At 50.4% G+C, this 22248-nt stretch overlaps 7 protein-coding genes across 7 annotated transcripts; 4 read left to right on the top strand and 3 right to left on the bottom strand.

Annotated features, from left to right (window-relative positions):
- Nucleotides 1-355: 355 nt before the first annotated feature.
- N7515_002676 (putative glycogen debranching enzyme Gdb1) lies at nt 356-5087 on the top strand (the record flags this gene model as incomplete). Its single annotated transcript, XM_056663420.1, has 3 exons — nt 356-573; nt 641-4958; nt 5019-5087. 3 exons carry the CDS (start codon nt 356-358, stop codon nt 5085-5087), a joined length of 4605 nt encoding a protein of 1534 aa, XP_056525533.1.
- An 853-nt stretch (nt 5088-5940) lies between these two features.
- On the top strand, nt 5941-8608 carry N7515_002675 (putative DUF221 domain protein; the record flags this gene model as incomplete). The annotated part of the gene is made up of 4 exons (XM_056663419.1): nt 5941-6108; nt 6165-6329; nt 6395-7553; nt 7617-8608. 4 exons carry the CDS (start codon nt 5941-5943, stop codon nt 8606-8608), a joined length of 2484 nt encoding a protein of 827 aa, XP_056525532.1.
- A 2213-nt stretch (nt 8609-10821) lies between these two features.
- N7515_002674 (uncharacterized protein) lies at nt 10822-11908 on the bottom strand (the record flags this gene model as incomplete). The annotated part of the gene is made up of 4 exons (XM_056663418.1): nt 10822-11076; nt 11142-11555; nt 11643-11806; nt 11863-11908. The coding sequence occupies 4 exons, from the start codon at nt 11906-11908 to the stop codon at nt 10822-10824; spliced, it is 879 nt and encodes a 292-aa protein (XP_056525531.1).
- A 456-nt stretch (nt 11909-12364) lies between these two features.
- Nucleotides 12365-13838, bottom strand: N7515_002673 (uncharacterized protein; the record flags this gene model as incomplete). Its single annotated transcript, XM_056663417.1, has 2 exons — nt 12365-13229; nt 13288-13838. 2 exons carry the CDS (start codon nt 13836-13838, stop codon nt 12365-12367), a joined length of 1416 nt encoding a protein of 471 aa, XP_056525530.1.
- Nucleotides 13839-14385: 547 nt separating this feature from the next.
- N7515_002672 (copper chaperone CCS1) lies at nt 14386-15336 on the top strand (the record flags this gene model as incomplete). Its single annotated transcript, XM_056663416.1, has 4 exons — nt 14386-14403; nt 14469-14541; nt 14594-14728; nt 14810-15336. 4 exons carry the CDS (start codon nt 14386-14388, stop codon nt 15334-15336), a joined length of 753 nt encoding a protein of 250 aa, XP_056525529.1.
- A 470-nt stretch (nt 15337-15806) lies between these two features.
- Nucleotides 15807-17605, bottom strand: N7515_002671 (uncharacterized protein; the record flags this gene model as incomplete). The annotated part of the gene is made up of 2 exons (XM_056663415.1): nt 15807-17445; nt 17502-17605. 2 exons carry the CDS (start codon nt 17603-17605, stop codon nt 15807-15809), a joined length of 1743 nt encoding a protein of 580 aa, XP_056525528.1.
- A 2605-nt stretch (nt 17606-20210) lies between these two features.
- Nucleotides 20211-21945, top strand: N7515_002670 (cytosine permease; the record flags this gene model as incomplete). Its single annotated transcript, XM_056663414.1, has 3 exons — nt 20211-20480; nt 20550-20766; nt 20837-21945. The coding sequence occupies 3 exons, from the start codon at nt 20211-20213 to the stop codon at nt 21943-21945; spliced, it is 1596 nt and encodes a 531-aa protein (XP_056525527.1).
- Between the last annotated feature and the right edge of the window lie 303 nt (nt 21946-22248).

Here is a 22248-nt window from a genome sequence, read left to right as displayed (position 1 = left end):
AATTTCTTCGTAATATCTGCAGACTTTTGCGACTCTTGAAGTCTTCTAGCTCTAGTCTGCCCAGCCGCGCTAAGACTAGCCAGCCAAGGAATAATGCATGATGTCATCCCCCACGAGGTCTGGGCCCTCACCAGGAACACATGAGGGGAACGCTAAGTCCTTCTGTGCCCGACTTTTCCTTCCCTGCTTTTCAATTCTTCTTTTTCCTCTCGCTCATACCTGTCTCTGAAAGTACCAAGTCTTCGTTCTTCTCACTAGAACAGTGGAAGTAAGGTGAATCGGTCGAGATTCTCCTGTACTCTCACGATCCGCTGGTTTCAAGACCCGGATTCATCTCATTTGTCAATCCGTTGCAATGAGCTCTTCACGTCAGGTCTACTTGCTTCCGCTGAAGGATGATGGATCTCCCGGGGTGCCTGGGGGCTATATATACCTGCCCGCTCCGCCGAAATCTGGATACGTGCTTCGCTTCATCATCGAAGGGACGAGCTCCATCTGCCGACAGGGTAGTCTTTGGGTGAACATCCCCGAGGAGGGAAAGCCCTTCGAGCGCTACTCATTCCGAGAGTTCAAGTATGTACTCTACTGCATTCTCGTGTGCTGTGTGAATTGAATGCGGGCAGTTGCTGAACAGAAACAGATTGCAACCCAATTTCAATGAGAATATCCAGATCGATATCCCCGTCACTTTGGCGGGTGCATTCGCCTTCTACACAACATTTACTCCGCTGCCGGAGTTCTCAGTTGAGGATGTCTCTACCCCGAAGCCGACTCGGACGCCTGTTCACTACATCGATGTATCCCCCAAGGTCACTCTTCAGGGAAAAGACTTGCCGCTCAATGCGCTATCTATATTCTCAATGATCTCGAAATTCATGGGTCAATATCCCACGGACTGGGACAAGCACCTTCGTGGAATCAGCCAGCGGAACTATAATATGGTCCACTTTACACCGCTCATGCAGCGTGGCTCATCGAACTCTCCGTATAGTATTTTCGATCAATTGACTTTCGACAACACGTTCTTCCCTAATGGAGAGGACGATATCGCTGCATTGGTTGACAAGATGGAGAAATCTTACGGTCTTTTGACATTGACTGATGTGGTCTGGAACCACACAGCTAATAATAGCAAATGGCTGGAGGAGCATCCCGAATCTGGATACAGCGTGAAGACTGCACCTTGGCTGGAGGCAGCACTCGAGTTGGATTCAGCGCTTTTGAAATTCAGCAATGACCTGGAGGAACTAGGTCTTCCGACTGAGTTCAAGAACGAGGAAGATCTCGTGACAGTCATGAATGCGGCGCGCCAGCAGGTCATTGATGGAATTCGTCTTTGGGAATTTTACGTGCTTGACGTGAACAGTGGTGTCAAGGAAATTATTGGCGATTGGAAAACCACAAAGGTCGAACCTGGGTTAATTAACCAGCACAATATACAAATGTTCAAGAGCTGGTCGCTCAAACAACAAGCCAATGTTCTCCGGGAACTTGGCATACCATCCGTGAAGCAGATTTCTGGACGGTTTGGCCGTGCCGTCGACCCAAATTTCGGAGCCGTTGCTTTGACCGTGCTATTTGGTGATTACAGTGAGGGGCAGACCAACCTCGCCGAGGTTGAAGACACCCTTTCCAAGCTTCTCGATGAGGCCAACTTGTCGTTTTATAAGGAGTACGATGCGGATGTTGATACAATCATGGACCAGTTGTTCAATCGCATCAAGTATCTTAGGATCGACGATCACGGCCCAAAGATGGGGCCTGTCACCAAAGAGAGCCCTTTGATCGAAACCTATTTCACCCGCCTTCCTCTCAACGAAGTCACAAAAAACCATGACCCCAAATCTCTGGCCTTGGTTAATAACGGTTGGATCTGGAATGCCGATGCGATGAAAGATAACGCTGGGCCTGATTCTCGAGCCTATCTGCGCCGCGAAGTTATCGTATGGGGTGATTGCGTGAAGCTCCGATACGGATCCTCGCCCGACGATAGTCCTTTCCTTTGGGAGTTCATGACACGGTACACCCGCCTCATGGCAAAGTACTTTGGAGGATTCCGAATTGATAATTGCCATTCGACGCCGCTGGTGGTTGCAGAATACTTGCTGGATGAGGCTCGAAAAGTTCGGCCTGATCTGACCGTCTTTGCGGAGCTCTTTACAGGTTCAGAAGAAGCCGATTCCATCTTTGTCAAGCGTCTGGGTATCAACGCTCTTATTCGTGAAGCTATGCAAGCTTGGAGTATACAGGAGCTCAGTCGCCTCGTTCACCGGCACGGGGGTCAGCCAATCGGCAGCTTCGAGATGAATCTACCTTCTTCTGGCAGTAGTCATGCCATTTCATCCGCTCGTTCCGGTGAGAGCAATGAACAAATCACCCACATTCGGCCCTGCCCCGTTCCCGCCCTGTTTATGGATTGCACCCATGACAACGAGACCCCTGCGCAGAAGCGCGATGCTAGGGACACGCTTCCCAATGCTGCCCTTGTGGCAATGTGTGCCTCCGCCACTGGAAGTGTGATGGGCTACGATGAAGTGTATCCCAAACTCATTGAACTCGTCCATGAGACCCGACAATACACCTCGCAGTCTTCAGATTCCGAAAGCTTGGCCGTTGGAGCTGGAGAGGGTGGGATTGGGGGTGTCAAAAAGCTTCTCAATCAACTCCACACCATTATGGGCGTGGAAGGGTATGATGAAACGCACATCCACCACGACGGCGAATATATCACTGTTCACAGAGTCCACCCCAAGACCAGAAGAGGTATCTTCTTGATTGCACACACCGCATTCCCCGGCAATGAGAGTGGTGCAATTCTAGCTCCCACTCATATCGCAGGAACCAATGCCAAGCATATTGGGTCGTGGCAGCTCGAGGTTGATGCCAGCGATGAAACAAAAGAGAAGGTGCTCGCTGATGACAAGTACTTGAGGGGCCTTCCCAGTCACACACGTGACATTGAAGGCACCAAGATCGAACAAACTGACAAAGAGGTCATTATCTCAGTACTGGATACGCTTGTTCCTGGCTCTATCGCTCTCTTCGAGACGTGGATTCCCGGAGCTGACCATGCTGATGGGTTCGAGAACAACCTCGCCAAGGGTGCGGACGACGCATTCTCTGATCTCAGCTTGGTTGATCTGAACTTTGTGCTGTACCGCTGCGAGGCGGAGGAGAAAGACTCAAGCGATGGTCAAGACGGTGTGTACAGCGTCCCGAAGCATGGCTCTTTGGTTTATGCGGGACTTCAGGGCTGGTGGAGTGTTCTTGAGAATGTCATCAAGTACAACCAACTGGGCCACCCGCTCTGCGATCATTTGCGAGAGGGTCAGTGGGCTCTAGAATACATTATCAATCGCTTGGACAAGGCATCCTCCCAGGAAGAGTATGTTGCTTTGAAGAAGCCTGTCGCATGGCTTCGCGAGAAGTTTGACGCTATTCGCGACCTGCCTCATTTCCTTTTCCCACGATATTTCGCCATTATCGTGCAGCTTGCATACAATGCTGCGTGGAAGCGAGGCATTTACCTGCTTGGAGACAATGTGTTACATGGCCAGGAGTTCGTTCACCAGTTGGCTATGGTCAGTGTTCAACAAACTGGTTACGTCAAATCCGCATCCTTGTGGCCCACCAAGATGGTTCCCAGCCTTGCAGCAGGACTGCCTCATTTTGCAGTGGATTGGACTAGATGCTGGGGTAGAGATATATTCATCTCTATTCGTGGCTTGTTTCTTTGCACTCAGCGATTCGATGATGCCAAGGAGCATATCATTGCATTTGCGAGTGTGCTCAAGCACGGCATGATTCCCAATCTTCTGAGCAGCGGCAAATTGCCCCGATACAACTCTCGGGACTCTGTGTGGTTCTTCTTGCAGGCTATTCAAGATTTCGTTGAAATGGCACCCAATGGCATCGACATTCTGCAAGAGAAGGTTCCAAGGCGATTCTTACCATATGACGACACGTGGTTCTCCTTCGACGACCCTCGGGCTTACTCTCAATCTCCGACGCTTCTCGAGTGCATCCAAGAGGTCTTTCAACGCCACGCCTCTGGTATGTCTTTCAGAGAGTACAACGCCGGCCCAGACCTTGACTGCCAGATGAAGCCCCAAGGCTTCCAGATCGATGTAAACGTTGACTGGAACACGGGTCTGATCTTCGGTGGCAATCAGGATAACTGTGGTACCTGGCAAGACAAGATGGGAGAAAGTGGCAAGGCTGGAAACAAGGGAGTCCCTGGAACGCCTCGTGATGGGGCCGCTATCGAGATTACCGGTCTTTTGTACAGCGCTCTGACTTGGGTTGCCAGCCTCTACGAGTCCAAGACCTACCCCCATGAAGGAGTTGACATCGGCGATGGCAAGAAGATTGCATTCGCCGAATGGGCGCGCAAGATCAAGGAGAACTTTGAGCGATGCTACTATGTTCCCCTCGATCCCAGCGAAGATAGTCAATACGAGGTGGACTCGAAGATTGTCAACCGTCGAGGCATCTACAAGGACTTGTACAAATCCGGCAAGCCCTACGAAGACTACCAGCTCCGTTCCAACTTCCCCATCGCAATGACAGTGGCTCCAGAACTGTTCACGCCCAAAAAGGCGCTTGTTGCTCTCTCGATCGCCGATTCGGCTATCGTGGGTCCTGTGGGCATGGCCACCCTGGACCCATCTGATCTCAACTACCGTCCCAACTACATCAACTCTGACGATTCTGACGACTTCGCGACTGCCAAGGGCCGCAACTACCACCAGGGACCTGAGTGGGTCTGGCAGCGTGGCTATTATCTTCGTGCCCTGTTGCACTTCGATCTCCTGCGCCGAAACACACCCGAAGAACGGACCGAGTGCTTCCAGCAAGTCACCCGACGACTTGATGGTTGCAAGAAGGCATTGCGTGAGAGCCCCTGGAAGGGTCTGACGGAGTTGACTAACAAGGCCGGAGAGCATTGTAATGATTCGGTGAGTTTCTTTCCCCCAATACGTATCTCGCTTGCGACATGTTATTAACAAAGAGTTTAGTCACCCACCCAATCTTGGTCCGCCGCATGTCTGCTTGATCTTTATTATGATGCGTCGAAGCATTCTTAGACTTCTCTTTTCTTCTCATTACGTTTCTTATTTTCGGCATTGGACACACCGTTAATATGATCATCCTTGGAATACAACGCATGCCACCTACCAAATCTAATACATTGCGTCATGAGTTTTGTCTTGTCAGCGTTTCATCATCGGCTGAGCCTAAATAGTGTTTCACAGTTTCATATATCTGATTGGCAAATAAATGAACATTGCACTGAGGATATTCAAGACTTCCAAACGATTGACACGGACGATGTGGAGTATGGACATGGACGGTGGTCGGTGATGATTGTGTTGTTGACCGAGCTCTCTCTCTGAAGGCTCGTTGTTTCGTGTCCATTCACTCCATTGGACCATTGCTGGGCCAAGACAACACTTGGCAAAAGCAGAACATAGTTCGACTAATAGGGCGAAGTTGCTGTGCGGGCATCAACATGTTCATCAATTAGAGTACCTATGGAGTAGATCAGGAAGCAATCCGATTAGGTTTAGTGCCCCAGAGATCTGGCAGAAGTTTTGGATCATGTGATAAGGTTATGTGCATAAAATGCTGACTCATCCACATGCATGGCGCCAGCTCGGAGTCGTCATTGAAGGTTTGAGAAACGCAGAAAACAAAGGGGAAACTCACCGATTGTTCGCAGTACAATCTCGAAATTCAGACTCAAGCTGGAGATCTGCAACAATAATCCTCCTACGACCAGCAAACCAGTCATCTTCAGCCGTTAACCATCCCATCTCGCTGACGTCAGTTGTTGTGGTGATCACCGCAATCTTGCCGCATGCTCTTGACGAACTAGTCCCTCGCTCATCGAAGTGACCTCGGAACTCGGAGTGAGAAGACCCCTCGTACCAGACAATCATGTCTCTGACGGCATCAGCGGCATCAGCCGTGTTGACCGTGCTCGCCGATATGTCTGATGGCGGAGGTGAGAGGCGGTGGGAGGATCAGTTGAAAGAACAGCGCGATCTATACACGCAGTTCGTTATCAGCTCTGCGCTCGGCCTATGTGCCTTTCTGACATTCTGTGTATGTGACTACCTGTTTCTCATCCGCTCCTCGTTGGCTGACTGTATTCCTTCTAGATCTTGCGACCCAAATGGACCGAGTTGTATGCCGCGCGACGACGGCAACGAAACGCCGCTTCTCGGCTCCCTGAGCTTCCGAACACACTTTTCGGTTGGATACCTGTGCTGCATCGAATTACGGAGGAGGAAGTGCTGCAGTCAGCAGGCTTGGATGCATATGTGGTATGTTCGGATTCCTCGGGTCTTCTATTAGACAACGTGCCGTTGCTGACTTGTTTTCCGGACAGTTCCTATCTTTCTTCAAGTTTGCGATCCGATTCCTCTTGGCGGTCTTTATTTTCGCGGTCGCCATTATTCTCCCGTTGCACTACAAGTACACTGGCCGATATGGAGTTCCTGGCTGGGACAACCTGCCAGACGATAAGACAATTGTTGGTGAAGTCGACAAAGAACAGCCGATAACCAATCCTACTTATTTGTGGATATATGTTTTGTTCGCGTATGTCTTCAGTGGCTTGGCTATCTATATGCTTCTTCAAGAGACAAACACTATCATTCGTGTTCGGCAAACCTATCTCGGGAACCAGACCAGCACTACTGATCGCACTATTCGATTGTCTGGCATCCCACATGACTTGGGAACCGAGGATAAGATCAAAGATTTCATCGAAGGTTTACGAGTTGGCAAGGTTGAAAGTATCACGATATGCCGAAAGTGGCGCGAGCTGGATGGATTGATTGACGAGAGAATGAAAGTCACCCGGGAGCTTGAAAGAGCATGGACAAGACATTTGGGATACAAGCGGCCAACGAACGATGGAAATACGCTACCACTGACGAACCAGCAAGCGCGAGACGAGGATGACGAACAAACAGGGCTGCTAGCTCGGAGTGAGAACGAGCATGTCTCTGGCTACTCGAATGAGAGACCGCGTGTTCGTATTTGGTACGGCCCTTTCAAGCTTCGGTACCGAATGATTGATGCAATCGATTACTACGAGGAAAGGCTGCGGAAAATCGATGAATATATTCAGACTGCGCGGCAGAAAGACTATCCTGCCACCGAGATTGCTTTTGTGACTATGGAGTCAATTGCTTCATCGCAAATGCTCGTTCAAGCGATTCTTGATCCGCACCCAATGCAGATGTTCGCGCGTCTTGCACCCGCCCCGGCGGATGTTATCTGGAAAAATACCTACTTGTCTCGTTCCCGACGAATGTTCCAGTCGTGGTCTATCACGGTTGTCATCGGGTTCCTCACTGTGTTTTGGTCGGTGCTCTTGCTTCCCATCGCCTCGTTGCTGGAGCTAGAGACCCTTCATAAGATTGTTCCTCAGCTGGCCGAGTTCCTCCAAGAGCACCCGATTTTGAAATCCTTGGTTCAGACGGGTCTGCCGACCCTCGCATTCTCGCTGTTGACGGTGGCTGTTCCTTATGTATATGAATGTAAGTTGCGCGTTAAGAAATTTTCCTTTGGGTAGATGGTCATCCCGCTAATCTTTTTCACAGGGCTCTCGAACAACCAGGGAATGGTGTCTCGCGGCGATGTGGAGCTCTCCATCATCTCCAAGAACTTCTTCTTCTCGTTCTTCAATCTATTCCTTCTATTCACCGTGTTTGGAACAGCTAGTGGTTTCTATGGATTCTGGGAGAATCTTCGGGATGCTTTCAAAGATTCTACCACAATTGCCTTTGCACTGGCAAAGTCCCTCGAAGGGCTGGCTCCGTTCTACATCAACCTCTTGATTCTTCAGGGCTTAGGCCTTTTCCCCTTCCGACTCCTTGAGTTCGGAAGTGTCGCACTATACCCTTTCCAGTTTCTGTCGGCCCGCACACCACGCGAATATGCGGAGCTTTCCACCCCTCCCAAGTTCAGCTACGGCTTCTCCATCCCGCAGACTATCCTGATATTGGTCATTTGCGTGGTATACAGTGTGTTCCCGAGTTCATGGCTGATCTGTCTATTCGGCCTAATCTACTTCACCATCGGCAAATTCATCTACAAGTATCAACTACTCTACGCCATGGACCATCAGCAACATTCGACCGGCCGTGCATGGCCAATGATATGCAACCGCGTATTCGTCGGACTGGTTGTTCACCAGCTGGCCATGATCGGTGTGCTGGCTCTGCGCCGAGCGATCACCCGGTCATTGCTCCTGGTACCGCTTCTCGGCTTCACCGTTTGGTTCTCATACTGGTTTGGACGTACATACGAGCCTTTGATGAAATTCATCGCCCTGAAGAGTATCAACAGAGACCAGCCGGGTGGTGGGGACGTCTCCCCGTCATCTTCATCGACCTTCTCACCACCATCAGGGCTAGACCGTGATAGCCTCCCAATCCGGATTGCTGGACACGAGCTCGAGTTGCGGTTTAAGAAATATGTCAACCCGAGCTTGATTGTCCCGCTTCACGCTGCTTGGCTTCCCCGCCGCGGCCCTGGCCCTAACGGTAACAGTGCGCCCGCGTTCGAGGTCCATGAGACGCCGAATGTTTGACCTTACCTACCAGTTGTTGATTATTTCAGCTTCGCATGATCTACACCTGTGCTCTTAGCCATTACGCTCCTTGTTTGCATGTATTTGACCCGTTTATCATGATATACGACCCTGATACCTCATTCGCATTTCACCATTTCGTTTTGATATGTTTCCATGGTTGTGATATCCCTGCATGGCATCTCTGCTTTCCTTACATCGAACTTATCCCACCCGTCGCTTGCTATCTCGATTTCGCGCAGTATTTCAGCTCATACATTCTTTCTGAATTCGGTGTTTCATCGGCCTTTATGGACAACCCAATATAGATGATGTACGAACTATGATGTATTTCACCGCGAATATTGAGACCAGCTACTAGGTAGTATGGAATCTTTGTACGTTCATATGGAAGGAAACAATGGAAGGGAAGTCATGGAAATACACCAACCTAGGTTTCAACCGTCCACAAACCAGTGAAAGAACTATATCCATTGATCAAACAAAGCCCGTACCCGTACCTCGCGCCATGATCAGCCACCCCGAGGTCACCAAGGTAGGCCAGGCACAATAGAAATGTCGGTTAGATTAAACGTGCGGCTCACATCCTCCTCCCGTGGGTGGGTATCCATGAAACCATGGTCCATCGAACTTTCAGAACACGAATCCGCAACTATAGATATCTCGGAAGCGAACTAACATCATGTTCAAGGTTGTGGGTAGCTCTCCTTCCAATCTCTATTCCACACGTTCTCACAATGAACCGTAAACGAAGACAATCGGCGGAGTTGAGTTCATGGAAAGTCCATTCCAAGAAATCTATCTATAGCAGATTCCTACTCTTCGTCTTTGTTGATTCTGAAGCACCCGATTTGCCCTCGTTCCATAGGTACCTAACGTCCAGACTCTCACTAATTAGAACGATTCCTTTGCTTGGTTACCTCCTTTGACACTAGTGAGCTTGAGCCTTTGGCTGAAGCTGACGGCTACGCTTGCTTTGGCTAGTGAAAATGTTCTTAATACTAATACCACCACGCTCATATGTTCTCCCATTTCTGGTCTGATCCATACTGGGCAAATTGATTGCTTTCTTGCTCTGCAAGAATCTGCAAAATTGAAGCCCGACGTATATGCAAAGCCCTGCGAGTATGACACTGACGTTGATAACTGCGTAGATGGACAATCACAAGCCGGCGCAGTGTTACCTCTACACGAGCTTGCCAAAGAGCCGCCATGTTGCCCAGCATGATGTATGAGAACTCGCCAGTTTTGAGACGAAAGGGGTTCATAGTGAATGCTGACAGACCACACAGATAGTCATATCGCTTTGGAATCCTAGCCGCCTTAGTTCAGACGAACACACCCTTCACCTGGAATGTCTCGAAGATACTGGCGCATCGTACGCACCATGGGTTCCTCACTAGGCTCCGTTAGTGACTCCTCCCCCAAATAATGTGAGGAGACCTCGCCGGGTGCTCTGGCGCAGGCCCATGGAATGCTGTGCTCCCACATAGGTACTGGTACGAAACATGTATTGCCTGTGCCGGACGTCCAATATCCTATAGAACGATGTCTGATGTTAGACTCCGTTTATCGCCTGGATCTAACGCCGTTATTCTCTTCCTGCTGGGTCCTTTCGGGTTTGTCTTGAGCAGTGTTGGTGTCAGCCCCATCTCACGCACTCTGAAGGCATGGGGTGAAGTGGCAGGCTCCACTTGTCTGGGTTTTGGAGTATGCGGAGTATGCGGAGGCTTCTTGAACACACTCGTTAGATGAGACCCTTATATCCCTATATCCGCGCGGGCGAAATTGAGATATATATGGACGACTGGAGGCATACCTACATACCCGGCTATGTGTATTGACTTAGCGTTCGTTTCTATCCATGTAGTTGACCAGCAGGGACGTACATACCACACGATGAAGGGGAGGGACTGTGACCAACGTCATGCGAGATATGGGAACATTAACAGCAAGGCGGGATTGTCGTACGTTGTGAAGTGAGAGCCCATTACCATGCCGCCCCATTTTCTCTAGTCCCGTCGTGATCTCTCGAAGAAAGGGTGCTGCGAACTGTATGTTGAAGAATGTGCATAACCTGGTGTAACCGTATTGTACATTTCATGAAGTGCAGGAAGCAAAACATATAATCATCACGACCATTCCGCATAGTAAGTACTCCTTGCGCCAAGAACGCTAGCTAACCTAAAACCTCATGCTCAAACATCGTGGATTCACCGATTCCATTTCCGTCGGTACTTCTGGGTGTTCCGCGCCGGCGCATCGACCGTCATTGCATCGCTGTACAGGCCAGGCTGGGAATTTCCCTGTGTCTGGCCTAGCAAGTCATTCCTGAGGCCTAGACCACCGCGTGCCCGAATCCGTTCTTGATCGGCTTGTGCGCGGAGTGCACTGAAAGGATCGAACGGGGTGGAAGGAGGTGTGTACTGGTTCGTCTTAAGGGTCATGGTCAGGAGTCTCCCATCAGCCTAGGGAATGGAGAGCATATGTCAGCATCAATCTTGTAATGGTTTCCGACAAAAACGGTATTTACCCTCTGGTTGTGGAAATTGGCAACCACCAGCTCCGCGGCTGACCTCTCTCCATATGCAAATTCCGCAACAACGCTCGGATAATTTGCCGTTATCCGACAGCTGAGCATTGGTCCTGTTATAGGTTCGAGAGCCGACTGGATATCCGCGGCTGTTGTTCCAGGCGCAAAATTCCTCCCCACAACAATGAATGGCCCCGACGCGCCTTTGATGCTCAAGTCGCTGTTGCTGCCACCGACTATACGGAGAATGTCGCCTCCTGGAGCGCTTGGCGCGACATTCTCAGCCGTGAAAGCTGCTTGGACCTGATCCGAATTGATGCGATCTTTCCTGCCGTAGTGGTTACGTGGTCGGGTGTGGTTCGTGATGGGCGCTGACTTGTTCTTATTTGGTTGTCCGGTCGGGGAGGCAGTACGCTAAAAGACGCCGCAAGAGGTTGTCAGAATGTGGTCCTTGGGGATTTGCATTCACTGTCCGTTGTCGTATATTAGGGGTGTTCGTACCTTCGTCACTCCGATTCTGCTTGCTAAGCTTCCAGGCTTCGCATCTTGTGTTTTGTGTTGAGCTTTCTTGTTGGCGCGAGAACCCGAGCCTGGCGCATTCGTTGTGCGGTTCTTTCCTAGCAGTAGTTGGTTTGCGAGCTCCTCTTTTTGCTTCTTCTCGCGGTCTTTAGAGAATGCTGGTCAGTATTTCGCATGTACGTGGGTTGCAGTCAGCAATTACCAGCTTGGATGATTTCGTCAAATGAGACGGGGTTTTTTTCTGCCATGGCAGTGGTGAATTAATAAGATTAGAAATATAAAAGAAGAGAAAATCCAAAGAATCAAGAGGGTGGCAGTCACGATAAGTCAATATGTAACTGAAGTTAGGAAAGAGAAGAAAACGAAGCTCGGGGAGATCAGAGGCCCGATCCGCCCAGACGAACAACTCCTTGCGCGGATTAAATTAATCGCCGGTTCCTTTTATCATCTATCAAGTTTGGGGGCAATTCCTATTTTAGCCCTGATCGTTCGTATTGGAATTCTGCTTGATCGCGCTAAATAATCATAAACAAGGCTAAGGCCAAGGCTGACCATCTGGATGCTCAGGAAAAAAAAAGGCTAAGACATGACACGACGATATCTCCGAAGTGGATTGGATCCACCCAGACAAACTGACGAAGTATAAGGGAACATTCTTTGTTATTATGTGCTGGAAATGTGTCGAATATTCAAAAAGAAAAGAGCTATCCTAGTCGAAGACTAAATCCAGCCCCTACTTCCCCAGTATCTCCACCTGGAGCACCACCAAAGACACCCGCAAAGTCCAGCTCGGGTGCTTCTTGCCCTCGTTTAGGCGCCTCAGGCGTCTGGTGGCGTCTGCGTTTCTCCATGCCCGCCTTGGATGGGAACGTAGGGAACATCTCTCGCGGTTTAGGACGAGGATCTTCTTTGAAGTATTGGTGATCGAGGCATTGTCTTGCCGTCGGACGTGAGGCCGGATTCAACGCCAGCAATGCTGACATGAGGCTCAAACCTGCATTAGTAAGGTAAGGGAATCGGGAGCGAGGCAACAGGGGCGGATTGCCGGCTGAAGAAATTGTCGATGTCGGTGGCAGGCGCAGGGATTTGGCATTGGGTAGCAAGCGGAAGCCTGGCCAGGTCTGGGAATTCGGCGGCCCAGTTAAGGCAAAGATTTTGGAAACTTGGTCCACCTCATTCTTGCCCTGCAGGAGAGGCTCTTTAGTGAGCAGTTCACCGAAAACACATCCAATGCTCCACATATCGATCTCTGTGCCGTATTTGTCGGCGCCGAGGAGAAGCTCCGGCGAGCGGTACCAGAGTGTCACAACGAGCTGCGTCATCTTGGGCGGTGGGTCGCCGTAATACCGGGCCATGCCAAAGTCGGCGATCTTGATTTCGCCTCGGTTGTTCATCAACAAGTTGGAGGTTTTCAGATCGCGGTGTATAATCCATTGTGAGTGTAGGAATTCGAGCCCTCCTACCACCTGCAGCAGGACGGTTTTGATCTCAGAAGGAAGGAAGGGTTCGCGCATCTCGTCGAGTAGAGCTTTAAGATCGTGTTCGTGGAAATCCATCACGAGGAATACACTGTTAGGGCCAATTAATTAGCTTATAGCGCGATGTATATACTTCACCAAAGACTCACTCGTCCATTTTGTTGCCCATCACCACTTCGCGCAGGTAGACAACGTTTTGATGACGCGCCTCCATAAGTGTTTGGATTTCCCGTAGCCCAGTGACCGGGAACCCGTCCGGCGAGTTCTCTAGCTTGAGCTTCTTCAATGCCACAATCTCCCCTGTTGAAATATCTTTCGCCCGCGAAACCCATCCATATGAGCCTTCTTCGATGTGGTTAAGCTTTTCAAAGTTATCCACATGCCTGCAAGGCCCCCATTCTCCAACCGGAAAGCGCAACAACGTCGGCTGTTGCCTCTGTTCTTGCTCAATCTTCGCTACCGCCGCATGGTCTGAAGCAGCATCGGGATCATTTGAGAGCCTTCGTCGCTTTTTAGGGGGCCCTGGCTCGCCATTGGGGGGTTGGGAGTCGGCGTCTTGCTGAGCTTGGGCTTTTCTTGCTTCAAGTTGTCGCTGCTTCTCCGCTTTAGCGCGTCGCTTTTCCTCCTTTTCGCGTTTTTGTTGCGCGATAATTGCCTCTGTTTCTGGATCTTCATTTGCCCATCTGGATTTGGCGGACATGTTTGTCAGGAAGTGGTTAGAGGGAAAGGTAAGGGTTCGGAATGACGTGTTGGCGATCAGAAAAGGGCCGAGTTCGTCAACGCCGAATGCCGCCCCGCTGATTTGGACTGTACAGCTCCGTCCACCACTGAACACATGCGGGATATACTACCAGCAGCCCCAACAGCACCTGCATTGGATCAAGAGAGGACACTAAACGGCTCTCAGGCTGTTATTCTAGTCGAGGAAGCGAAGCGTATGTTGACACCAAGAAGTACACTTCGCATAGTTGCTTACCCCAGTTACCTCAGCCGGACGTCCCCCTTCAAAGGCGGTGGACATTGGCGGTGCGGAATAGTGGCGCCCTCGACCGCTCTGGTCATTTCGCTGCTCTTCTATTTGTAATACCCCATATAGCGCTTCATCTCTTGATCTGATCTGTGTTCTGAATAGTACTGTGTATTATCTTCAATTCAGCCATTCGCTTGATCCCACTGTTTTCTAGCTGTGCACATATTCCTCCCCACACCTGCCACTCTCCCGGCGTCGGAGCTCACTCTTCCCCGCCATGATCGAACCATTCCAGGTAAGCCCTATTCGAACGACATGCCTCACACCGGCTCTCAATACTAATGCGCTTTCTGTATCTAGACGACCTTCTCGGTCCCGATGACCTGCGGAGGCTGCGTGAAGTCCATTTCCGACTCTCTGTACACCCTCGAGGGTAACCATAGCAAACATCCTAGGTTCACTTGATCTAAACTGACACCGGGTAGGAATCACCAAGGTCGAAGCAAACGTCAAGGATCAGCTAGTTTTCGTTGAAGGCACTGCACCACCCAGCTCTATTGTCACCGCAATCCAAAACACCGGCCGAGATGCCATTCTCCGCGGCAGCGGAACTACAGACAGTACGAGATCCCTGGCCTTCTACCTACCGGCCTAATGTGACACATATGAACAATGCCGGCTGATACACTCTAAACCAACAGGTTCCGCCGTCTGCATCCTTGAAACACACTCAACAACCGTTCCAAATAAGGTCCGCGGCCTTGCGCGCATGGTCCAGGTCTCTCCGAACAAGACCCTTGTCGACCTCACTATCAACGGCTTAGCTCCGGGCAAATACTGCGCTACTATTCGAGAAGCGGGAGATATCTCCCGTGGCGCCGAGTCTACTGGGGGTATCTGGGAGGCTTTGAAGACGAAGGTGCTTGGTGGTGATGCTGCCGCCCCGGCGAAGGAGTCACGGGGCATTTTTGGCAGCGTGGATGTTGGCAATGATCATCGTGGGAGTGTATTTTTGGACCGGCCTGTGGCTGTCTGGGAGCTTATCGGTCGGAGTATGGTTGTTGCGAAGGATGCAGAGGGTCCGTTCCAGCGCGAGGATGAGAACACCCTTGTTGGTGTGATTGCGCGCAGTGCGGGCGTGTGGGATAACGATAAGATGGTCTGCTCGTGCTCCGGTAAAAATGTTTGGCAGGAGAGAAAGGAGCAGGTTATTCAGGGTATGGCTTGATTGGGGGTTGACGTGTTCAACGGCCTTTATCAGTGGCGCGGACAAGCAATGGAGGCGTTTGCTCTGAACATACCTACGAAGCTAGGTTTTTGAGCACCTCGTGACCTACCCGGTTAAACATCCATGTGATACCTGACGTATCAATGTGATTATGCGGGAATAACGGAGGATGATTTACGTTCAATATCTCGCAATGATGAATACAATGATCCCTGGGCTTCTAATTTGAACCCTTCTCTACTGTCAACTACCGTTGGAATTGACCGACAACATATGGAACCTACGACTTCAGGTAGGTATCCCCTGCCTGAAAATAGGTATACACAGGAAGAACAATCTGCGGTTAGAGAAATGTTTCGATCTCCGCCATCGCAAGTAAGAATACAGCGGGTTCGAAGGGTGACAGGTGTCACTATTGTACACATCCATAAACAACTGTGGTTATCCCGTGTCCACTCCCAAGCCTTGTCCTAATAATAACGTCTTAACTGTACAGCCCCAGGATAAAACTCGTCATCTGTGTCCTCCTCAAAGTCAAACGGTGCACCGGGAATGCCATTAGATGAATGTGGAGAAAGGATCTCCGGAGACGTCAAATCATTCAATGGTCGGTCTTCGATGGGAATGTTGTAGTCAATGATGATAGGCTGTGCGGGTTTAATTGGTTGATTTCCTCGATGTTGGCGACTTGTTTTGCCATCGACCAGGAAGTACTCATTCTCTTCTTCAATCGGGCTTGGGAACTGAAGCTCGTCTTCAAGTGGTGACCATGTATCATTTGTCATTGAGGTCATCTCAGAACCGAAATCTGGCGACATGAGCTCCTCAGTTGTGTAACGGCTCGAGTATCCATCGTCTCTCGACCACGGAGGCATTGACATTTCGGAGACTGATGACCAACGGTCACTAGAGTGTCGACTGTGCGTCAAGCTGAGTGGATTGGGATGGTGAGATGGTTGCAGCTCTTCAAAACGGGGAATCGGGTCTTGTGGGGGTAACAACGGGATGAGGCCTTCATCGTCCTCATGAGAAGACACCTCGCCGTGTGCGCCATCATGGAGATTGATGCATTCGTTTGGGGTGGGAGAAGCGTTCGGGGGGTTTTCAACTTCACTGCCATCAGGGCAACGCTGGTTAGGATGAGGAACAAGCTCATTCGGATCTTCCCTATCGCCCTGTCTCGAGCACTGCTCTAACATCTCCTGGTAGACTCCCGGAAATGCAAATTTGACCTCAGCAGAGCATTGCCTTGACAGTGAAAGTGAAGGTGAGCTCAGTTTGTCGTCGCTTCTCTGCGTACCTGAACTTGCGTGGCTGAGGCTTGAACCTTGAGGATTTGTTGTCCAGTGGCCGGCCCAATTTGACTGGGGCTCAGCGAGGTCATAGAGAGGCATTGCGTTTTCTTTCTTGGCAGAGAAGGCCACACCCCATGGTGGATGTCTCATAGGGTCATCTATCGAGGGTGTGGTGTGAGCGATACAATCGTCAAGATGCGTTTTTGCCTCCAAGTCTCCAGATCCAGATGGTTGGAGATCCAGATTCCGGTCGTGGGTCATGGTATACGTCCGTTTCGCCCTAGGAGTACTTACAGCATTGCCGCAGGGTCGTTGTTTGCGTTTGCTTTCGCGCTCGGGAACAGTCGCAAACGAAAGTCTATCTGAAAGCCCAGGTAGAACAAAGTGGAGTGACCCAGTCTCCGCATTGCCTGCTGGACGGACTGGAGTGCTTGTACGGAATATCTCAGCCCCAAAGGTCGCATTGTCGAAAATGGCTGATGTGACTGTCACAGATGACCCTTCAGTCACATCATCTTCGCGCCCAGGACTGTGCAGGCTGACATGATTCTGGTCGCGGGACCCGTCCTCACTGAAATGATTGATTATTCCTGCCCTAAGCGCCTGCAGCCCTGTTCGTGCTTTATGAAGAGACCGTCGTGTGATGGTTTGGATCTTTGAGATTGGGGTGGATGTCTCTGAAGCCGAGCTGTGTGAACGACGCCACGAAGTGCTAACCACCTCTGGATTATGACGAGGGTCCAGAGGATTGTAAACCGGATAATGGATACTTTCCAGACATGTTGGTTCTGCTTGTACTGCGTCAGGTATGCAACTGTACCTATTGGTCAGCGTGATATCTCTGTCATCCTCAGGCGTACCAATAACTACCTGGCTCTGTCTTTTGGTTTTGAGCGGAACACCGATGACAGTGTAGAGAAACGACGGCGCCTAGAGCTGGCATCGCTTTCTTTAGCGGAGCTTATCTTCTCCATATCTGGTTGGAATGGGTTCGAATGATGGGCTTCCAATGAGAAAGTAGAAGCAATCTAAGTCTTCCAAGAAGCAAAGTTGAAAATCGATAAACAATGAACGCGTAGAAGTGAAAAGAGGAACCAAAATAAAGTAAACTTGAGAATACATCCTGAAAACCAAAAGGGAAGTCGAAGCCCTAAATCGAAGGTGCGACTGATGAATAGTCGTTCTTGCCGTAGAGGCTCGTTCGTTCCTTTTTCGGACATCGATGAAAGCCCTCAGTGTTGGTCCTGAAAGGAGACACAATGACGCATCAGCGTGACAGGAGGGATTCAGGTATCTGGAAAGATTCACAGCTCTGAACAAAGGCCCCTACTGTACTCTCATTGATATGTGAAGGTTGTGTATGTACTAGAAAACCTCTTGAGTCTTGCATGGTTTCTCATGAATCCTTCCAGTGACTTGGGCGCGAGAGCTTGAAAATGATTCACCAATTAGGGCCAGTTAGGACCAGATGTATGGTCCATGAGACCGGCAACATCTGCATGTAGAAAGGAGAACAAGCGCGAAGCAACATGGAAGTTGCCTTCATCTACCTTGTACATTCAAGTTAATCAGGCAGCATTTGATATACGACTACCATGTTCCGGTAAATAGAAATACGGCTCCGAGCAGAAAGTATCGAATTTAGAAATGTGTATAAGACAGGGTCTTTCCCTATGACAAGGGACTCAGTCACGCGACACAACACCACCAGCAATATTTTAGCATGGAGCCACTGCTGGCTCAATTCAAGAGGTTGAGTACGCGTAGCATGTCAGAGAGATCTGGCTACACATTCCATGGACAATAGCTCTGCAGTATCTCGCCCAAATCAATAGCCAGAATTCTGCGTGGCCGTGCATTGTGATTGGTATGATGAATATCGAAAGAGGGTAAGGTGGATTGCGTAGGGAGATGTCCATCGGTCTCTAAACAGACCACCTAGGTCTGTTGATGAAAATTTGTCTTCGGACAGAGTCCATGTATCCCTCTCGTGGATGTTCACCCACAAGCATTCTCATCTCCCAAGATGTAGGGTCATCTGGTATGACAGGTATGCTCAGCGACGGATGGAGTGCTCTAGAATCATTCGGTGGCTAGTCTCGACTCAGCGACAAACCACCTAGCTCCTTGATCGGGAGATTTTGCTTTGAACAAAACCGGTTATGCAGAAACAAACACCCCGACTAGATACGAAGAACAACTTCTCTCAATTGGCCGGAAGGTGCGATGCCAATGCCATACGGACAACGGAACATTGATCGAAAGCAGCAAAAGAAGATGCCCCGAGATGCACCGAGATTGCAGATTCAATAGATAGATTCGAGCATAGGCCGCTGAAGCTCATAGATCTGCATGAGCGGATCGGTCAATGGATCTGGTCCGTTCGTGATCGCACCAATGAAGGCTAACACGGCGAGCTCCGCCATCTTATGCATATCGGATGTGGGTATCGCTCCTACAGTAGTTAGAAGAAGGTTAAATCCCCGCAGGGTACCAGAGTACAGACACATGCCAAGTCCCTTCGTACAATCCTTGAAGATGCATGTGTAGCAATGGCATGGCAATTGGCTTAGCGAAGGCTCACTGGAGTCACTGCTAGCGATTGCGGCATTGCCTGTTCCTCATGATCATATGCTCAGTTTGGACTGAATGAATGAAGTTGGCAGGACTATTACTAGTACCCAAGTGAGCTAACGCGGTACGGCTATAGTGGTACGGGGTCCGGAGTCCGGACCGAAGCTTATTCCCGATCGCGTGGATATTTCCCCGCGTTCCAAATTGATGGGATGACCACGTGTGGAAGGAATGCCATCATCATATGTAAAATCTCACGCACATCTGCATCTCCTGTCTGGCAATGAGGGGAACGAAGCTTGATCGACATTAGTCTGACTAAATGCATTGAAGTCCAGAGGGGTTACGCCAATGCAGACAAGGTTTGAACCCCTGTGAAAGGTCCCTGCGCGATCCTGCAAGGTGATCAGAGTACTTAGCGTCAAAGTATTCAACAAGCAATCAATGGCATAAGGGGTACGATAAAGGAAGGTATTTGAACAGTGAAGGTAACAGTCACTATCAGGGAGATATCGGAATCGGGGTTCCCCGATCGGGGGCCGAGCACCCACTTTCTCGGCTTGACATATCTTTACGACCAATCACAGATATCTTCAGTCAATCTGAGACTCGCCCGAATAAACCCATCGAGCGACTTTCTGATAAGCTAGCGCCCCTAGAGGAGCTATGATTGGCTCGACTGGGACCCGTTGGCGGGTCGCAAGGCTTGTTGTTTGGCACCTCCACTGGAAATTTTTGTTCCAGAGCCACACGCGAGGGCTAACATTGGCAATTGCCACGGTGCGACATGGCGGTGGGGCAGGCGCGCAAAGAATTCTCGCGACACTATATGAAGAGCTCCTCCCTTTCTGTGGAGAGAAAAAAAATGGAAGAGGTGTGGCATTGTCCCTAGTCTTACCGTTCATCCTGATCCCCTGGGTGTCTCGCTGAGCATACCAAGCTCTTCGATCAATCCCATCTATACTAATACGTTCCTCTCCTTCATTGGTGAGGATTCGAAACAAGATGCTCCCCGACATCACCAAAGCATTCCGCGGACCCGACCAGGACCTGGAGAAGGCCCCTGAGGTGAACACCGACTCTGAATCGAATCCCACGAAGCCATTCGACAATGCCAGCGATGGTGCTGTGCCGGGCGAGAGCTTCGAATATGGTGATTCTTTATATGCCAAGATCCAGCGGCTCGCTGGTAAGCTCAACATCGAGCAGCGAGGTGTCGAACGGGTCCCGGAATCTGAGCGGACCGATACGTCCTACCTCAATATTGGCAGCATGGTGTGTTCTTGCGACAGTTACCTGGCATGATTGCCATGGCGTGAAGCCTTTCCCACTGACCATTCCTAGTGGCTGGCCGCAAACATGGTTGTCAGCTCCTTCGCCATTGGCGTTCTCGGAAAGTCTGTTTTCGGGCTGGGCTTCATCGATGCCATTCTGGTTGATCTCTTCTTCAACCTCCTGGGTATAATGACCGTGTGCTACTTCTCGACCTTTGGTCCTGTCTTCGGACTGCGCCAGATGGTGCTCTCGCGGTTCTGGTTTGGATGGTGGACTACGAAATTCGGTGCGTTAGCTCTATGACTCCATTTATCTGTTTGTGGCAAACGGTGGTGCTGATTGGGGTTTTCCACTAGTTGCCGTCCTCAACATCATTGCATGTGTCGGTTGGTCTGCCGCCAACGCCATCGTCGGCGCCCAGCTACTCAACGCAGTGAATGGCAGCGTCCCTGGATATGCCGGTATCCTGATCATCACATTCTGCACACTCTCCGTCACCTTTTGTGGGTACAAAGTTGTCCACATGTACGAATACTGGAGCTGGATCCCCACCTGCATTGTGTTTTTCATCGTGCTTGGCTGCTTCGCTCACTCGGGCGATTTCGTCAATATCCCAATGGGAGTCGGCATCTCTGAAATGGGCGCATGTCTGTCCTTTGGATCCACTGTCTACGGCTTTGCAACTGGCTGGACCAGCTACGCCGCCGACTACACCGTCTACCAGCCCAAGACTCAGAGCCGCCGTCTTGTTTTCTTGTCCGCTTGGCTCGGTCTGATCATCCCCTTGCTTTTCACTCAATTCCTCGGTATTGCCGTCATGTCCGCAACGGCCCTGGGTGACGGCTACAACAACAAGTACGCCGCAGGTTACCGGGCCTCGCTCAACGGTGGTCTCATCGGAGCCGTGCTCGAGCCTCTCGGCGGTTTCGGCAAGTTCTGCCTCGTCATCCTGGCCTTGTCCATCATCGCGAACAACTGCCCGAACATCTACTCTGTTTCCCTAACCCTCCAAGTGTTGGGCCGTGCTACACAACGTGTGCCGCGATTCATCTGGACTTTCCTCGCATCGTGCGTCTCCCTCGCCATTGCCATTCCAGGTTATTCGGAATTTGAGGCCGTTCTCGAGAACTTCATGGGTCTTATCGCCTACTGGCTGTCGATTTACTCTGGTATTGCGCTCACTGATCACTTCCTTTTCCGACGTGGCTTTGGTGGCTATCGCCCCGAGGACTACGACAAGGCCCACAAGCTTCCAATGGGCATTGCCGCATCCACTGCTTTTGCCTTTGGGATTGTGGGTATTGTTGTGGGCATGAGCCAAACGTGGTGGACGGGTCCTATCGCCAAGCATGCTGGTGATCCAGCTTTTGGTGGTGGCGATGTCGGCTTTGAGCTAGGATTTGCCTTTTCTGCTGTGATGTATTGCATCTTGCGGCCGATCGAGATTCGTTTGATTGGTCGGTAACTCTGATTTTCGATTATATGATTCGTCTTGTACATACTGGGTGGACTTTCTATTTTTGGGTTGGTGGATTTTCTAGGGAATTGGTTCGATCAGAGATTGTCAATTGATAGCATTTTCGTATTTGCATGAAATCTTCACTGCTGATCAAAAATCCATGTTATCTGTAGCTGTAGCAGACTATCATTGACCAAGGGAGTTGCGGGGGCATAGTGTAAGTTCCTCGAGTATCAGCTCCATCGTACAGCCAACCGAAACGCTCATAGGGCCCTAGATAGGGCTCAGGGGGACGATCAACCCAATGCC

The sequence above is a fragment of the Penicillium bovifimosum genome (genome assembly GCF_028826915.1).
Source record: "Penicillium bovifimosum strain IBT 22155 chromosome Unknown utg000002l_segment0_segment0, whole genome shotgun sequence".
NCBI lineage: Eukaryota > Fungi > Ascomycota > Eurotiomycetes > Eurotiales > Aspergillaceae > Penicillium > Penicillium bovifimosum.
This window is presented reverse-complemented; position numbering and strand designations above follow the sequence as displayed.